This window comes from Empidonax traillii, unplaced genomic scaffold (genome assembly GCF_003031625.1).
Source record: "Empidonax traillii isolate 1590-97213 ecotype Southwest subspecies unplaced genomic scaffold, ASM303162v1 scaffold158:size1480230, whole genome shotgun sequence".
Classification (NCBI taxonomy): Eukaryota; Metazoa; Chordata; class Aves; order Passeriformes; family Tyrannidae; genus Empidonax; species Empidonax traillii.
Genome location: NW_020955351.1, coordinates 1,193,851 through 1,211,123, shown reverse-complemented (window position 1 = coordinate 1,211,123; position 17,273 = coordinate 1,193,851). Strand labels below are relative to the sequence as shown.

Sequence of the window (17,273 nt, the reverse complement as noted above, 5' to 3'; positions counted from 1 at the left end):
CTTTATAAGGGTCTGGTACAAAACTAAGCTTTAGGTAACCTCCTTCAGAGGAAATTTGTGAAGCAGCTAGGGGATGGGTGGATACCCCTGCCCCTCAGGACGCTCTTGTTCCTGCTAAGAAGGTCATCACTGCTGTGACTGGTGTGTATGGAAACTGTGCGGAGACATCTGTGGATGTGCAGATCTATCAGCTGGCTCCTTGCCTGTGAGCTGTTGTCACTGCTGAGAAGGGAGGTAGCACAGCCCCAGGCAGATCTCTTGGGGACAACACAGCTGCCCTGGCAGTCCCGTGGTGTCCAGTGCTCCAGCCCCATGTCCCCTTGGGTGCGTGCTGCCCCTGGGGCTGGCTACGTGCACTTTTCCATGGCGGGTCTGGACGTCCCGGCCAGGCAAGAGCCCGGCCGGACCGTGGCGATGGCTCTGACAGATGGGTTTCATTGAGGACACATGTCTGGCTTGGAGCTTGTTTTCATTTCCTTTTGAGGAAAGGAGGAGTCATGGGAGAGGAGTAACTGAGTGGCTGAGCTGGCTCTCCTGGACACAGACCACAGTGCCAAACGAGCTCTTGCTGCGGTTTCTGCTGTGGCTCTGGAGGCTGCAGCCCAAGGGGCAGGAAGCGGTGAAGAAGGAGCTGCAACCAGTGTGCCAGGAGTGCAGGATTGATCCAGGATGGGAGGGAGATTACATCACAAGGGAAAGGCTCTGATGGGTCATGGGGTGGGGGGATGTGTGGCTCTTTGCCAGCACAGGAGCTCCTGTAGCAGCTGCAGGGGAAGGCACAGGGCATCAGCAACTTCCTCCAAGAGCAGAGGTCCTACAGGAGCCAACATCCTGCATCAGTGGTCACCAGCCCCTCCACAAAGGGGCACAACTGGCTCCAGGTGGCCTCTGACTGCTGCTTTGGGCTGGGGGAACCAAAGGAATAAGGAGCTGCCTTTGAAGTTTGATCTCCCCAGATTTCCCCCCATGATCAGGTGTCTGTGCAACAGAAAGGAAGGTGTGCAGGTGCTTTCCTGCTATATCGCCATAGATGTGTCTACTGAAGTGTGTCTTAAAAGGCCCCAAATATTTCTCTCTCTGGGAAGAAGTGAATCCCAGAGCTGTGGCAGTTCTCCCCTTGCCTGCTCTGTTCTGGAGGATCAGAGCAAGTGGGAGGCACGGAGAAGGTAGGAGGGGCAGAGTTCAAACCTTCTCATTATGCTCCAAGATACAGAGATCAAAAGACAACTTTACGAACTAATAAGGCCTCCACCTGGGCAGAGCCTCTCCCCGGCATGGATGGGCAGGAGGGGAGCGTGCCATAATGAGCAAACCGCCTCTTCTTCACCAGCCGGTAAGACAGGTTCTGGGCTCCTTGCAAACAAACCCTGTGGCCCAGCTTGTTAGAGTTCATTCGTGTTGTTACATATTCATATAGCATTAGCAGCATCAGGCCCCGTGTTTAATCAGGCTGCAGACTTGCCTTGATCCTTGCAGGTCTTGGAGGACCTTCCATCAAGCATATGCCAGAAGCACATGCACCAAAATGTTGGCTTGAGTAAGGAGGGGTCTTGGGAGCGTGATAACAGGGCAGGGGATCAGAAACCTGACACAGAAACCTGGGTTATCAGAGGAACCTGGATGATAAAGTTATCAAGGACACAAGTTAGTGCTTTGTCAAGGCAGTAGCTTGCCAAGAGCTTCCTGAAAAAGAACAAAAGAGCCATGGCTTATCTGGCTGTGGCATCTGCTTGGTGCTCAGGCACGGTCATGCTGCTCCCAGCTGCTAATCCATAGGCGGTTTCGATTGTGCATCATGGTGTACCATGGAGTGCCGACTCCGTTACTGGATGGGTGCTTCCAAGCAACAGGCTAGAGAGCGGCAAGGCAAGTCTGGGATGTGGGCTCTGCTCCAGCTGGGCCAGGCAGGCACCACAGGGAACCACCACACAGGGGTTTAATCCTGGCCAGAGGTCAGTGCTGATCCATCATCAAGTGAGGAGACAGGTATTTCCCAAGGTAATTCCTGCTGTAGCACACACAAATGACCTTTGGAAATGGTGCTGTCACCACTGATGAGGAAGTGTGTGAAAGAGGCCAAGCCCACGTGCCTAGCTTTTGGTTGGACAAAATAAAGAGAGACATGTCCTTCCCTCAAGCCCCTCTAGCCCTTGGTTTCCCATCTGTCAAATGAAGATAAAGGCAACACCTTTTCTGTTGGAGATAAGCATGGATAAATCCTTAAAGACTGCAAAGGATTCAGAGAAGGGGGTTATATAAAGGTGCTTATATTAAGTACCTTACACAGACACACCAGCTCTAAGCTGGGTATAATCTTGTTTATTTAGGTTAGAGCAAAGGACTTGAAGTTAAACTGGCTGGGATCTCATCTGAGCTCCAACAGGATCAGCAGTGGGCAGTGGAGCAAAACTAAGGGATGGTGCTGCCCTTTGCCTTCTTCCTTTTAAATCAGAAAGTTTTAGATACCCTGAAGGGCACTCAGTAGCTATACCCAGCTTTCCATGCCCTAAGGATATTCAGTATCCAGGTTTTTTTCGATAGTCCTGAGGTTCCTGATTCCTAAACATTTGCATGCCTAAATGCACAGCCTCTGTTTAAAGAAACTGTCACCCTTTTGGTGGAAAGGGCAGAGTGTGGAAAGCTTTTTCTACTCTAGAAAACTCTATAAACAAGAAAGTCCAGCTACATGCAAGGATTGTCTGGGTGAGTGCATGTCTTCTGCAGCTACTGGAAACTACGTGCTGGCAGGCTGGTGGGCAGTGACGCTGGCTGGGGCTGCAGGAGGTTAGAGATGCTGGCACAAGCCCTTGGTTATCCTGTTAGAGGGATTAGGAGCAGACTGGGGCTTAATCCACTGCTGTGGTGCTGCGATCGTTTCTCCTTCCTGCTTGGAGTGGCTGACGTGTGGCAGGATGAGAGGCTTGATCCCACGGGGCAGGAAACCTTCCCAGGACCTGTGCTGTGACCTGAACCACAACTTTGGGCTCTAGGAAAGAGCCATGCCTGTGAGGAATGAGGCTGGCTACCTCTGGCAGGGTTTTTTTTTGGGGCTCTTGAAACTGGGGTGAGGGAGAAAAACCATGTTGCAAGGAGGGCTGTGGGAGCGTTTTGGGTGGGGAATCCCTCCGGGGTGTAACGGTTGACTTTCTTTTGAGATAAGCCTCAGCCAGTGAACTGCTTTACAGAACAGACAGTTCAAACAATAGGAGCTGCTACCAAAAAAAAAAAAAAATCCATGCAAGGGCTGAGCAGGACTTTGCTGGGGGGGGGGGCATTTTTACTAGTTGATAATGTGGAATGAGAGATCATGTGGTTCAGAGGTGAGTGCCTGAGAGGGAGTGAAGGAACACAAATTCGTGCTGATACCTGAGCCTTCACCACACACTCATCAGCCATGGGACGCACCCTGGCCAGTTTTATGGCAGATGGGGGCTTTAAGCTTGAGCAAGGGGCAGGCTGTGTATTGTTCACCTCCCTTGTTCACAGGAAAACACCTTTGTATAAGCTGAAAATTAAAGAGGATTGCATCAGAGAAATGAGTGGTCCCATCGCCTATTTTCCTCTTTATGACCCCAGCTACGGGAACCAGGCTATCTGCTATCAGCACAGCTTGGAAAGGGTTGCAGCACAGCAAAGCCTGGCAGATCTCCATGCAGAAGAAACCAAACCCAGTGGTAAATCCTGCTATAACCAGGCCTAAGTAGTCCCTGCAGAAGGGAGTGAAATTATGCCTGACCTTCGACCTACCCAGCTCTTTCAAGTAGAGCCATCCCTTGCAAAAACTTGGCGGCTGTATGAGCCCGGGCGTGGTGTTCGCCTGTGGGAGCTGTCTCCATTCCTTCTTGCTTCTCTGTCCTTGACAGGTTGTTCCTTTCTCTTCTCTTCTCTGCTTCCCATAACCAGAGCTTCCCACTGCCAGCTGGGACCCGACAGACTCTTCCCAACCCTGGTTTCTCATTGGGATGCCTCTCTCCATCGCAGGTCTCCATTCACTAGTGCCTGCAGGAAGCACCATCCCTATGGAGAGAGCATTGCTCTGCTTGGCCTCCACCACTTGCTTTTTAATATCCTTTCCCATGCATGTTCCCCAGGACATCGGCATTCATGCCTCTGGGGACAGAAAGAAAACATTTGCTTTCTGTTTTTAGAGAGGCTGATGCTTTTTCTGTAGCTCCCTCTGGGTCTTGCATTCTCTCCGAGACTAATCCAGGCATTAGCCCCTCAAAAGGCCAAACAAACACCCTTGTCCTAGTTGCTTGTGCACAGCCCTGGGAATCTTGCCCTGCACTCTCCTCCTCCTGACCTTGTTTTCGTCGGAACACCACAGCAGTAATTACCCTGAGGTTAAAGGGTTATTCGAAAGCAAGTACTGTGTCTTCTCTTCTCCTTCCATTCCAGCTGCTGTTTCTCCCTACGCTGGAGTTAAACTCTACCTGGCGTTTCCTTTGGGTTTTTATTAACTAAAGAAAACACTGCCAGCAAGGGTGATGGCTGTAGGTGGGAATAGGTGTCCAGTTCCATGTGTTCCTCGTATCTTAGCACTCCGACAAATCACCAGTGCACCAGGACCTGCTGGCAGGTCTCTCCCTTGGGTATCACTCCCAGTTTGGGTGCTCTCATGGGCACTGGCTGACTGCATCTGAGAAAAGCATTAGCTGGACACTGGAGTTGCAGTGGGAAGACTGGTCAAAGTGCACGGTCTGGCTGGGCTGCCCGGCCTGCGGCTGCTGCCGTGGCTGCATTGCCAAAGCCAGGAATGTAGCAACACTTGGGCAGAGTCAACACATAAATATGAGCAGCCCAAGTGTCTGAGGTGGGTTAGTTAATGCTGAAATGGAGGGTTTTGCAAGAAGAGATAAAAACCAGCTCCATGTTTAGGAGGAGGAGGGCTTTCCATTACAGGGTCAAATTATCCAGCACTCCTGTGCTGTGCTCTTTTCCAAAGAATTTGCTGCTGAATATGGATTTAGCCTCAATATGCTTTAGTCTTTCAGGGTTAAATATGTTTCTGCCTTCCAAGGCAGAGCTCTCCACATGGCACCAGTTCCTCTCAAGAGCATGGCTGGGCTTTTCCAGCCCTTGGTGGCTGGGCACAGCTCAAAGAAGAGCTAGTTTGTGGCTGAACCAGTGTAGCTGTGGTGTGGTGCTTTGGGCAGAGAACTGTTATGTCCCTCCCAGTCCCCTTCCTGTGTACGCCCAACCTGGCTGAAAGCTGTTTTCCTCGATGCTAGTTAGGAGGAACTTGGGAAAACCCCATACCACTGGCATGCTGGGTGACAAGGGTAGTACAAGGCACTCCTGTTCCCTGTCTGACAGAGGGAAAGCCCTCGCCAGCTTTCATCTCACCCAGGGAGAGAAAAAGGGAGGTTTGTGCTGCAGTACAGCTCTTCCTCCTGCCAAGTGTTGGCAGCCCCCAAGTACATCCCGGCCCAGCTCTGCACCCTCTTGCCTCCCAGCCAGGGCCAGGAGCCATGGGCACTGCCAGGCTCAGGAAGTCCCCACCAGCCACCCGAGGGTCAAGGTCTGGCATGGGGCAAACCAGCGCAATGGTGCATCATCAGGTTGCCCGTGGTGGCTCTTACTTCCAGGCTGCTAATGAGGCACCTTTGGCTCTGAGGCCAGTCCACAACCTCTCGCCCTCCTGCTGCCTGCCTGAACCCTACACCCCGGGCTGGCTGCGGTGCTCCCTTTGCTGCCTGCACCCCCAGCGCTGCCTGCTCCCTCCTTCCTGCCTGCACCCCTAGTGCTGCCTGCACCCCCCGAGGGGGCTCCCCGGGGTCGCGGACCCTCTGTGGGGCAGTGCCGGGCGCGATGGGGCCGGTCCCGGTCCCGCCCCGGGGGCGGGCGGCGGAGCACGTGGGGCCGCCGGGCCGGGCTGAGTCACTGCCCGCCCCGAGCCCCGCGGCGAGCGGAGCGGAGCGGCTCGGTGGGGATCGCACGGCTCGGCTCGGCTCGGCTCGGGACGCAACATGAGGGTGGAGAGATCGTTTCGACTGCTGCTCGCCCTGGCACTGGGGCTCTCGCTGCTGCTGCTCGTGTCCGGTGAGTGCCGGGGAGTCCGGGATGCCGAGGAGCCTGGGTGTAGGAAAACCTGGCTGCCAGCGAGTGTAGGGTGCTGGAGTGACGGAAATCGGGGTGCCGGGGGTCCCGTAGTGCAGGGGAGCCAGGGTGGCGAGGAGCCTGGGGTGCTGGGGATCCGGTATCTGGAGTGCAGGGTTGTCCGGTATGCAGGGAATCCTCCGTGCAGGGGAGCGTGAGGAGCAGAGGATCCAGAGTACTGAGGATCCCGGGATGGTGGGGATCCGGAGTGCAGGGGATCCAGGGTGCAGGGGTTGTCCGATGTGCAGGGAAAGCCGGGATACCGGGGATCCGGATGCAGAGCGAGAGGATGTGGTGAGCGGGGTGAGCGGGTCCCAGCTGCCGTGTGTGGGGTGCAGGGGTGCGAGTGGGAAAGTGCGTAGCGCTCTCCTGCCGCTGCAGGAGCAGAGGAACTCGGCTCCCGAGCAGTGAGTCGCTCAGCCGGGTATCCCGTGCTCTCAGGCTGAGATAACCGTGCCCACAGTGTAAACAACTCCCTGGGACCGCCTGGTACTGCGCGCCCAGCTGGCCTGGCCAGGGGAACCCCGGGGAGTAGCAGCACCATCATCACCCAGTGGGTCATGTCCCAAAAGGGATGGACGGGACCAGAGAAAAGGGGAGCAAAGCCCAAGTGGAGGCTCCAGGCCAAGGGACAAAGGGCAGCAGGAAGGGGTGAGGAAGGCCCTGTTTGTATTTGTTCTCCCTGGGCTGAGGTGCCCTTTCTGCCCTCTCGAGACCTGACCTCCCCCAGCCCTGCTGGGATGAGCCGTCCCAGTATTTGGAGGATGTTATTTTTGCCTTCCAGCCAGCCTGTGGGTTCATATAAGCAAACATTTCCAAAAGCGGTGGCTGATCTTTGTTGCCTTGGTTCCTGAGTGTTCAGCCTGTGACAGCTCTGTCCCTGACTGGAGAAAAATGTGTGTGTGGAGGATGGAGATGCTGAACTGCTCTGAAACCAGGCCCAAAACAGCCGAGAAACAGGAGCGTCCCAAACTGCTTGCTACAGTGGAAAATGTGACCTGTGTGCCTCCCTGCTAGGAAGGGGACTGGCTACCGAGACCCACCATGTAAGGGATTATTCCTGGGAGGGGATAAAAGGGAGTCTAGTTATTTGGAATAACTGAAGTATAAAACTGGGACCCCTCCTGTCCTGACCTTGGGAGGACTCATTGCTGCTTTGCTGCTGTGTCCCACCCCGGACACTCCTGCGCTGGAGGCAGCGAGGATGCTGGGGAGGACACGTTCCTTGGCGCTCCATGCCTGGGGAGGCAGCCTCTGCTGAACAGAAGTTGTTCTGTCCGCAAGGTCCTGGCTGGCTGCCGGGAGAGATCCCTGGGATGAAGAGGCTGGATGTGCCTGAGACCTGCGGAGGGGCGTGGGGCAAAGGCATCCCCAGTATCAGCAGGAGCCCTCTCTTCCCATGGTGTAGCTCATGGCAGCGCATTGATGGAGCATGAGGTCATGCAGAACAGGCTGGGCAGTGCAGGCAGAGACTTGAACCGCTGCCCAAGTTTTTCTGCCTCCTGAGGCTGGGCTAAGGGAGCTACAACATCTTTTTGGAAACCTTCATCTGATGTTGGCCTGTCTGCCACCAGTGTGTACCCTACAGATGTGGAGTGTCAGGAAGAGCAGGATTAACTCAAAGGAGTCCTGCTATTATAGGACTAATGAGTAGGAGCTCACTGAGTAGTAGCTTAGGCTAATGAGAACTGCACTGTTTGGTGTGGGTCTGGGCACCGAGCCCACAGCTTGTTAACTTCCACCTTCTCCAGGTCATGTAGGTAGTGAAGGGTTATTCCTGGGTCTCCACGTGGGTTCAGCCCTTGCTCTGACACCTGCAGCGTGGCAGAGAAGAGCCTGCCATCAAGGGATGTGCTGTCCTAGCGCTTGATGAGGAGTTACTGAGGCTTTCAACCCGTTCTGTGGAAATCTGATGTAGGTTTATGGAGTATGTTGCTGTCTTGCAGTTTTTAGGGCAGAATTAATTAAGGGTGGGAGGAATTTCAGCCCAGCTCTTGCAATCTGATTCAGCCCTGCAGTGGGAAGCAGAAGGTTGATGGGTGCGGTGGGCTGACTTCACTCACTCCCCTCCTCAACAGGATAGGATGGGAAAAAGAAGGCAAAGATCCAGTGTGAGTCCTTCCCATGGACTGCAGTTCTTCATGAGCTGCTCTGTTGTGGGTCCTTTCCATGAGATACAGTCCATAAGGAAGAGACTGTTCCCTCCTGGCGTCCTCTGTGGGCTGCAGTGTGATATCTGCTCCACTGTGGTCCTCCACAGGCTGCAGGGAGACAGGTCTTCTTCATGGGCAACACTTGGAGCACATCCTTCCCCTCCTTATTCTCTGCAAGTGAATAAGGGGGTGTCTGCAAGGCTGTTTCTCTCACATTTCTCTCCTCGCCCACAGCTGCTGTGCAGTGTTTTTTACTTTTTCTTGCATTTATTGTCACAGAAGCAACCCGATTGTTGGTGATGGGCGTGGCTTTGGGCAGCAGAGGGTCTGTTTTGGCATTGTCTGGGACTGGCTGTCTCCAACCTGGGAGCAGCTCCTGGTGTCTTCTTGGAGAAGCCACCCTTCCAGCCCCTTGCCACTGCCACCACCTTGCCAAGTAAACCCTATACCATGGGAGATGCTGGAAGTGGATGAACAGGCAGAGAAGATGGTGCAGACCTACCAGTTCCCTGGGGGAACCTGCCTATGAGCTGGGGCTGCCTTATGGGAGCTTCTGGGGGAGTGATGAAAGTCTGGCAGATGTTCTGCAGGGATGGACTCTGTGCTCCCTCCCTGCATGTCTCCAGCATCTGGGAACCAAGGCATGCGGGCTTCCCCTACAATTGCTTTTGTTTGTGTTCTTAAAAGTACAAACTTTCATGAGCAAAACCCAGCAGTGGCACCAGCCCCTCTCCCTTGAATGATCCTGTCCTGCTCGTGCCTGAGAGAACCCTAGCCTGGCCACCCCTGCTTCCCAGCCAAACATCAGAAACATTTGATGCACCAAAGCCCTGGGTTTCCCCTGTCCTCTCTTTGATGTGGAGACTCTGTTAAACCCCTTTTTAATGTGCCAGAGCCAGGCAGGTCCTTGCTGCTCTCTCATGCTCCTGGTCTCAACCATCACTCTTGAATGCCAGCAGCCCTGTGCAGGATCCAGCAGTCGGTCCCAGCCAGGTGCTCCCCTCCCCGTGGAATCTGCAGCAGACTGGTTCCTGCTTTTGGGTTGGGATGCCTTCATGTGCATCCATGGGGTTCTGGCGGATGCCCGCCTCAAGGATGGTTTGCAGTGACACATGGCTTTACTCCCAGGTGACTTCTGCGATGTGAACCACTGTCAGAATGGGGGCACCTGCCTGACTGGGATTAATGAGGCCCCTTTCTTCTGCATCTGCCCCGAGGGCTACGTTGGGATTGACTGCAATGAGACGGAGAAAGGTGAGGAGCTGACCCTCTCCCGGGTGCTCCATGAAGGCCAGGAGCTTTGCAGGAAGTTAGTGTGCCCTTGCTGTGGTCCTACACCACTTCCCCTGGGGTCTGGCCTTGCTGATGGCAGATGGAAACATAGGGTGGCGATCCAAGCATGGATACGGTGACGGGATACACCTGGGGGGAATGCAATGTCCTTGGGAAGTGGCAGCCCACTGGATGTTCTTATTTTCCACCTGTGCCTATATTACAGCTGTTTTTTCCCTTCCCCAGGCCCCTGCCACCCCAATCCTTGCCACAACAATGGCGAGTGCCAGCTGGTCCCAAACCGGGGGGACGTCTTCACCGACTACATCTGCAAGTGCCCCGCGGGGTACGATGGGGTGCACTGCCAGATCAGTGAGTATGGTGGAGTGGGGGGACCAGGGGAAGCTGCTTCTCCACTAAGGCTTAGAGTCCCTCTGGATAACTCAGGGGTAACAACTGGAGGGTGTTTGCAGCTATGACTGTGTGGGGCACTAGCTTCTGTCAGGGACCATGGGCTGTTTTGCAGCTTGCAGGGTGGAGGGAAGGACCACGGCATGGGGACAGGCTGTCTCTGAGCCTTGTTTTGCTTCTCTGGATGGACACAGTGCCTCGAGGAATGAGACAAGGGGTACCTCGAGGCTCGGCCTGCTCCATGTGAGCTCCCAGCCTTGATTGTCCCGGTGCACCTGTGTGAATGCTCTCAGTGGGGATGTGGTGTAGATGGCTCCTTTGGTTGGAGCTTCAACCCGTGCCACCCTATCAGCAGGGACCCTGCCATGGCCCTTGCTCAGGGGATGCATCCCCTCTTCCCACTGCACCAAATGAGGGGTCTCCTCTCTGGGACTGGTTCTGGGATCACCTCCTAAGCTCCCCCACTCTGTCTCCTAGACAAGAACGAGTGCTCCTCTCAACCTTGCAAAAATGGAGGCACCTGCCTGGACCTGGATGGTGACTACACCTGCAAGTGTCCTTCTCCGTTCTTGGGGAAGACCTGCCATGTCCGTAAGTCCCTGGCACCAACTGTACAGAATTCCCTTTCCTTCCCTGTTCCCTGCTACTCTGTCCATCATTGCCAGTGTGCTGAGGAGAGATCTCACCAGCTGGGTTAAGGGATCTGCAGGGTAGCTGTGGGTGCTGGTGTGCTGGCTGCCCTTGGTGCCAGCCAACCAGGTCCTAATGGAGGGAACATACTTGGAAAGGTGCTGTCTCCTCTCTGGGGTGGCCCCCACATGGCACTCCCACCCCAGACCTCTGTACTGTGAGGGGGACAGATGGATGGTGTGGTTTTGGATGAGGGCTGGGGAGCAGGGGACACCTTGGGGACAACCAGATCCTAGAGCTGGCTTCCATCTCCTTCTCTGTCCCCAGACAAGAAACAAATGACCCCTAGTTCTGCTCCCTGGTTACTGTTTCTCTTTGGCCCTGATCTTCCCATTGTCCCCAGGCTGTGCTGTTCTCCTGGGCATGGAAGGAGGAGCCATCTCTGATGCCCAGCTCTCGGCATCCTCTGTTTACTACGGCTTCCTCGGCCTCCAGCGCTGGGGGCCGGAGCTTGCCCGCCTCAACAACCACGGCATTGTCAATGCCTGGACCTCCAGCGACTATGACAAGAGCCCCTGGATCCAGGTACCTGCAGCAGGACTGGGAGCACCAGCATAGAGAGCAGCCCCAGTAGCCATGGCTGATCTTGCAGCACTGCTGTCATGGGATTTTTCTGCTCCTGGTGGGAAATGAGGGGCTGAATTTCTGCAGCAGGGTTCCACCCAGGGGCATCTTGGGATGTGTCTGGAGAAGGCAAGTCTGTTGGAGGAAGATGAGAACCTGGGGTGGTGCTCCCTGGTCTGCCCACTGTGGGATGCAGGGCTGGAGGGCTTTTGCCTGGAGGAAGACACAGTGCCCTGGGCAGCCTCTGTCCTGGTCCTGATGCTGAGTGAGCCCACCTTCCCATCCAGGCTTGGTGGTGCTGGTGGGTGCAGGGGCTGTGCACCCCCTCCGTGCTGTGCCCTGCTTATCCTCCTCCCCTCCACAGGCCAACCTGCTGCGGAAGATGCGGCTGAGCGGGATCATCACGCAGGGCGCACGCCGAGTGGGGCAGCAGGAGTTCGTCCGCGCCTACAAAGTCGCCTACAGCCTGGACGGGCGTGAGTTCACCTTCTTCAAGGACGAGAAGCTGGATGTAGACAAGGTGGGCTGCGATGCTCTGCGCTCCCAACTCCCCCCACCCCTGTGAGCTGCATCCCAAAGTGTCCCCGTGTGTGGGAAAATGCTTTTGACCTGGGGCAGAGCTGTGCTGGGAGCCATCCTAGCAGCGAGATGGCACAGGCGGTTCCAGCACCGAGAAGGACTCTCTGCCTCTGTTTAATTGACCATAATAAGCATAATCAAAGAAGCAGCAGTGACATATTTAGGTCATTCAGATAATATCTTTATCACTGACACACTGTGGGAACTGGGCACGGTCTGGCAGTGCTACTGAACAGCTTGGGTGGCTTGTTGTGTGTCTGCACCAAGCACTCATCAAGAGTGTGTCTCTCAGAGCAGAAATACTCGTAGATTGCAGTGCTCTCCACTCTCAGTTCTTTATGGCAAGTATCTCCTGGTGGTTTTTTGAGCATCCAGGAAATGGTTGTGAGTATCTGCTTTGCTTTACAAAACCAAAAAATTCCTCTTGTTTCTGCAGCAGTGGAAAAAAATGCATGAAAACATAACCTGACTCTATTTGTTGTGTTAAAAAGAAAGTAGTGAGTTACCTCTGTGCTTTTTATAATTTGTGGAGCATTGTGATAGCGGGAAGAAGTGGATGTTGCTGCACATGTGGCTCTGTGGGGGTGAGGATGAAGCAGAAAATATTGCAAAGCTCTGTTGAGAGTGTTAAAGCTGCTGCAAAGTCGTGCGCTGCTCCAGGGCACGAGAGCAGAGCCCAGCTTTCCGCTCTCTGCCCTTTTGCCACTGGCGGTGCTGAGGTCTGCCCGTCTGCTGTGCAAGGGATTTGATGCAGGAGGCTGTGGGAGGGCTGGGCCACTCAGCCCTGCTCACTGTTGCAGGTTTTTGAGGGGAACATGGACTACGGCACCATGCGGACCAACATGTTCAACCCCCCCATCACGGCCCAGTTCATCCGCATCTACCCTGTGATGTGCCGCCGCGCCTGCACGCTGCGCTTTGAGCTCATCGGCTGTGAGATGAACGGTAAATGTTGGTGGCTGTCCCCTCCCCAGGGGCCGCAGGGCAGGGGGTGACACGGAGCAGGGCATCACCCCTTGTCCTGGTTCTGATCACCCAGCACAAGGCATTTGTCAGGGCTTATTTTTCCTCAGGCTGGTGCCTGGAAATACCCTGGGGTGTGTTTGGGGAGTAAAAGCTGCTAATCCCACTGGCTCAGCCAGCTCGAGCTGCATTCTCATGCTGCTAACACCTCTAACACCTTCCAAGCCGGGACTTTTTATTGCACCCCCTCCCTGTCTGAGCTGTGAACCGGCTGCTTGGCTGCTTTTCCTGCGGGGGAGCTTGAAAAGCACCAGAGGATCAAAGTACTCTGGGAAACGTGAGGAGTGAGCCCTTTCCCTGTGCCGCCCACATTCCTGCCCTGTGGCACATCTCCAGCAGCTGAGTGGGACTCGTGTCTCTGGGAGTGGGATGCTGTGGGGGCTTGGGTCCTATCCTGCTGCTGTGTGGGTGTGGTGCCATCCATGATTTTGTCTGGGGATGTCTTTGCGTTGCTCTCTTCTCTTGTGAAAACATCCTCCTCTGCCTCCTGCCAAAGCTTTCTGTATTCCAGGGCTGTGCTGTGCTGTGGGGACATCTGCTCGTCTCTGCAGCAGGAGGCACTGTGAGACAGGGAATAGCTGGGAGCTAAAAATCCTGGGAAAAGGCGGCTCTGTGACTCTGCTAAGCATTTCCCTGCATGACCCTGTTGCTGCTTCAGGCATTGGAAACATGGGAATGTGGGGCTGGCTTCTGGCAGGGCTGCGGGGTTTTGCTCGCGTCGGTGCCGTGGACTCTTTCCTTTTCACTGCCTGTGTAAACTGTTGTGTTACAGTGTATTTCAACACGGCAGGTTGCTCGGAGCCTCTGGGCATGAAATCCCGCCTGATCTCCGACCAGCAGATCACAGCCTCCAGCGTCTTCAAGACCTGGGGCATTGATGCCTTTACCTGGCACCCCCACTACGCTCGTCTGGACATGACGGGCAAAACCAACGCCTGGACCGCGCTGAACAACGGCCAGTCCGAGTGGCTGCAGGTGGGTCTCCAGGCCCTCCCTCTGTAACCTCCTGTCTCCTCCCCAGCTTCTCCAGATGTGCCTGGGGCCACCTCCTGTGCCTGGGGTCACCTCCTGTGCTGAGGTGGCTGGAAGGAGGATGGCGCATACAGCCCGGCTGTGCGCGGCCCAAGCTGGGATCACAGGGGCAGGTCAGGATGGGACCGCAGCCTCTGGTTTTAACAGCAGTCCTGGAGCTCTGGGTCAGCGCCCGTAGGGACAAGGTGGTGCTGTGTCTGTGTCTCGTGGGGTGCATCAAGCATACAGCACCCCAACTCTGCATCACCCCTTGAGGAAATGCCATCCCAGCCCGAGGTGACAGTCCCACGACCCTCTGGCTGCCCAGAACACCAAGTTTCTGTTTTGCAGGACAAAATCAGGTTTGCTTTTCTCTTCTCAGTCTGGAATGGAAACAAATAGTTTTGAAATTTCCTTCTCAGTTTCCTTTCCTCCCCTGTTTTTATACTTTTCACATGATTCCATGACATAATAGGACAAAGCAGTTTAGATATTTGTCCTGCTTTTTATTTGGGAAATGATTAAAAGCAGCTGTTTCACAGCCCTAAATAAAACAGCTTATCAAGACTTTGGCTGTGAGGGTCGGGATGACACACTGAGTTGGGCTGTTGCACCACAGACTGCCTGTGTGTGTATGTGTGCGTAAATTTACATATACACTCAGGATTTATATTGCATGGCTGGAACTGCTCTTGATGAGCATGGAAAAAGAACTAAATTAAGGAGACTTTCAGCTCCTTTGCTTGTTACCCTGTGCCAGCAGCAGTAGCACAGTGTGGCAGAATAAAGAGAATAGAAACCATCTCACTTAGAACCCAAATGTCAGCCTGTGCTGAACAGCATATTTTGTCAACCAGAACTGCTTTCCAGTGGAAATGCATTTCCTCCGGGAATCTTTTTTTTTTTTGAATGGAGATTTTTTTGCTATTATTCCCACATTGATATTTTCAGCAAAAAATGTGGAGGTGGTGGGCATGGGCAAGGACACTGAGGTGGTGGGTTTGCACTCACGTTAGAATGCCTTGAGAGATGCTGTGAGTGTTGAAGGATCAAATATTTCACAGTAGTGTTTTATGTGTTGCCTGGCATTGGGGCGGGGTTCCAGTGGTGTTTTCTCCATTCTTGACCCCTGAGGGCCAGCTCATCCTGGGTGCCTCTGGAACATGAAGGGTGCTGTAGGGTGGGAGCACCGCCCCTACAAAGGAGTTGTGACAAGCCTTGTCTCTCTGCCAGATCGACCTCCGGGACCAGAAGAAGGTGACAGGAATCATCACGCAAGGAGCCCGTGACTTTGGGCACATCCAATATGTGGCAGCCTACAAGGTGGCCTACAGTGACAATGGCACATCCTGGACCCTGTACCGGGATGGCCAGACAAACAGCACCAAGGTGGGTGTGGGCAGGGCAAGGTGGGCAGTGACCTCCAGGGGCTCAGGAATGCTGTGGTGGGGAGGGGTGGATTGCAGTGGGGGGTGGTCCTGGGCGGCGCTGACAGCCACCTGTCCCCTCCTAGATCTTCCACGGCAACACTGACAACTTCTCACACAAGAAGAACGTGTTCGACGTGCCCTTCTATGCCCGCTTCGTTCGCATCCTGCCCGTGGCCTGGCACAACCGCATCACCCTGCGCGTGGAGCTGCTGGGCTGCGACGAGTAGGCGCGTGGGGAGGAAGGACGGGGCTGCTCTTCCCCGCCGCCCGGCCTGTGCCCTGCCTGCCCCTGCCCGCTCCTGCTCTGACCTCACACCCCCTCTCCATGTCCCCACACTCGGGAGGCGGCCGAGAGGGCTCCCCTGCCCCGCGTTGGTGCTGGGGCTGCAGCACTGCACTTTACGGGGCCCTTGCAGGTGGGATGTGGGGACGGCTCCTGCCCTTTTTGCCGCGCCAGCCAGGGCTGAGACCCACCCCTGCAACTGGGACTTGGCTGGGGGATCCTCTCCTGCAACTGGGGCTTCCTTGGGGGACCCCATCCTGCAAATGGGGCTTTGCTGGGGGGCCCTGTCATGCAATCAGGGCTTGGCTGTATACTCCCAGCTAAAGCTGGGGACAAATTTTCTCCCCCTTCTTGCTTCTGCTTCCAGCAGAGAGTCTGCAGCCAGTGGCAGTCCCTTGCCTGCACCTTCTCGGGGCTCAGCAGTTTTCAGGGGCTTAGGGCAGGCACCCTGGGCTTGCAGCCTCCGCTGTCCTTCCTGCTCCCTGCACGTCTGCAAGCAGGGGCTCTGAAAATCCTGTGAAAAAACTCAGCTGTTGTACCCTGCCTATTTTGCCAGGCCCTGGATATTCTTGCCTGTGGTGTCAGCACCGCACAGTGTGAGGGGAGTGATGAGATGGCTCCTGTCAAGAGGCACGGGGTCCCCATTGCTGGTGGCTCTACCCACTGGATGCTCCAGAAGGTGCCATGGCTGGCATTTTGGCAGGCATTCCCCTTCCTGGGGTGCCAGCTCCTGTGTCCTCCCAAGTCTCAGCATTGCTGCCAATCCCAGCCCACTGCAGTTTGGCATATCTGGAGGTCCATTGTCCCCAGAGCTGAGGGGGACTGTGATCTGGTAGTGCAGAGGGATGGTTTTGTAGCCACAAGGATATGGAAAAAGGATGGGAAAGGTGGTAGCTAAACCACCTAAATGCAGCAGGTAGAGAGCTGTGCCATGACCCTTTCTGTAACCCGATTTTTTTTTTTCCCCTTTTTGTGGGGTGGAGAGGAACCTCTTGCAATGCTCTCAGGATTAGCAGTAGGAGATGAGCGAGACCTGGAGCCAGCAGGTGGGAGCACAGGCGGGCAGTCCCGGGCTGGCAGCATTGCTTCCCCTGTCTGCTGGGATGTGAAGCGGCCGTGGGGCCGTGGGTTCACTTTGGCAAGGGCCAAGGGGTGGGATGTGGCGGCAGCCCCGCTCCGGGGTGTCTCTGACAGTATTAAAACCAGCTGAAACTTTAGGGCTGTTGGCTTGTCTGCTCTGTGCCTCCCTGAGAGCCATCTCCCAAAGCCCAGCAGGTCCAGTGATCCCCCAGGATCCCTTCTGAACCCCCTGGCTCCTCCATCCTGGGGGGCTGCCAGCTGCTGTGATGACCCCACACCTCTCCTTTCACAGACTCTCCTAGCTGTCTGAAAAACAGGGTATTAGGGCTTTGTGCACATCTTCCCTGCTGCCTCCGCCCTGTCTGCAGCTGCCTGAGCCTGTGCTCGCAGCTGGCCAGGCGCAGTGGGAAGGGACTTGGGAAAGGGAAGCCTCTATCATCACCCCACGCCCTTTGTCTCCTCCTTTGGCTTTAATCCTCTAGCAAAAACCCCAGCTTGGAGCTAGATAGGCTCTTACGCCCCAGTGTGCTCCCAGGGCTGGAGGGAGCTGTGAGTGTTGCCAGGGCTGCCCACAGGGATGTTCCCAGCAGGGCCCCCTGGGCAGGGCTGGGAGATGGATGCTGCTGGAGCAGGATCCCCCTGCATTGAGGATGGGGTCCCTTGTAGGGAAGGAGCACT

General features: G+C 55.3%; 1 protein-coding gene across 2 annotated transcripts; it reads left to right on the top strand.

Moving 5' to 3' along the window:
* The first annotated feature begins 5,946 nt into the window (after positions 1–5,946).
* Positions 5,947–16,732, top strand: MFGE8 (milk fat globule-EGF factor 8 protein). 2 transcript variants are annotated; one of them, XM_027884962.1, is made up of 10 exons: positions 5,947–6,042; positions 9,381–9,506; positions 9,771–9,896; positions 10,413–10,526; positions 10,969–11,150; positions 11,554–11,709; positions 12,569–12,713; positions 13,582–13,766; positions 15,036–15,191; positions 15,316–16,732. In XM_027884962.1, exons 1-10 carry the CDS (start codon positions 5,970–5,972, stop codon positions 15,457–15,459), a joined length of 1,407 nt encoding a protein of 468 aa, XP_027740763.1. In that variant the 5' UTR covers positions 5,947–5,969; the 3' UTR covers positions 15,460–16,732. The 2 variants fall into 2 exon arrangements, with proteins under 2 accessions (XP_027740763.1, XP_027740762.1); XM_027884961.1 differs by having other exon boundaries at positions 13,564–13,766.
* Positions 16,733–17,273: the final 541 nt, after the last annotated feature.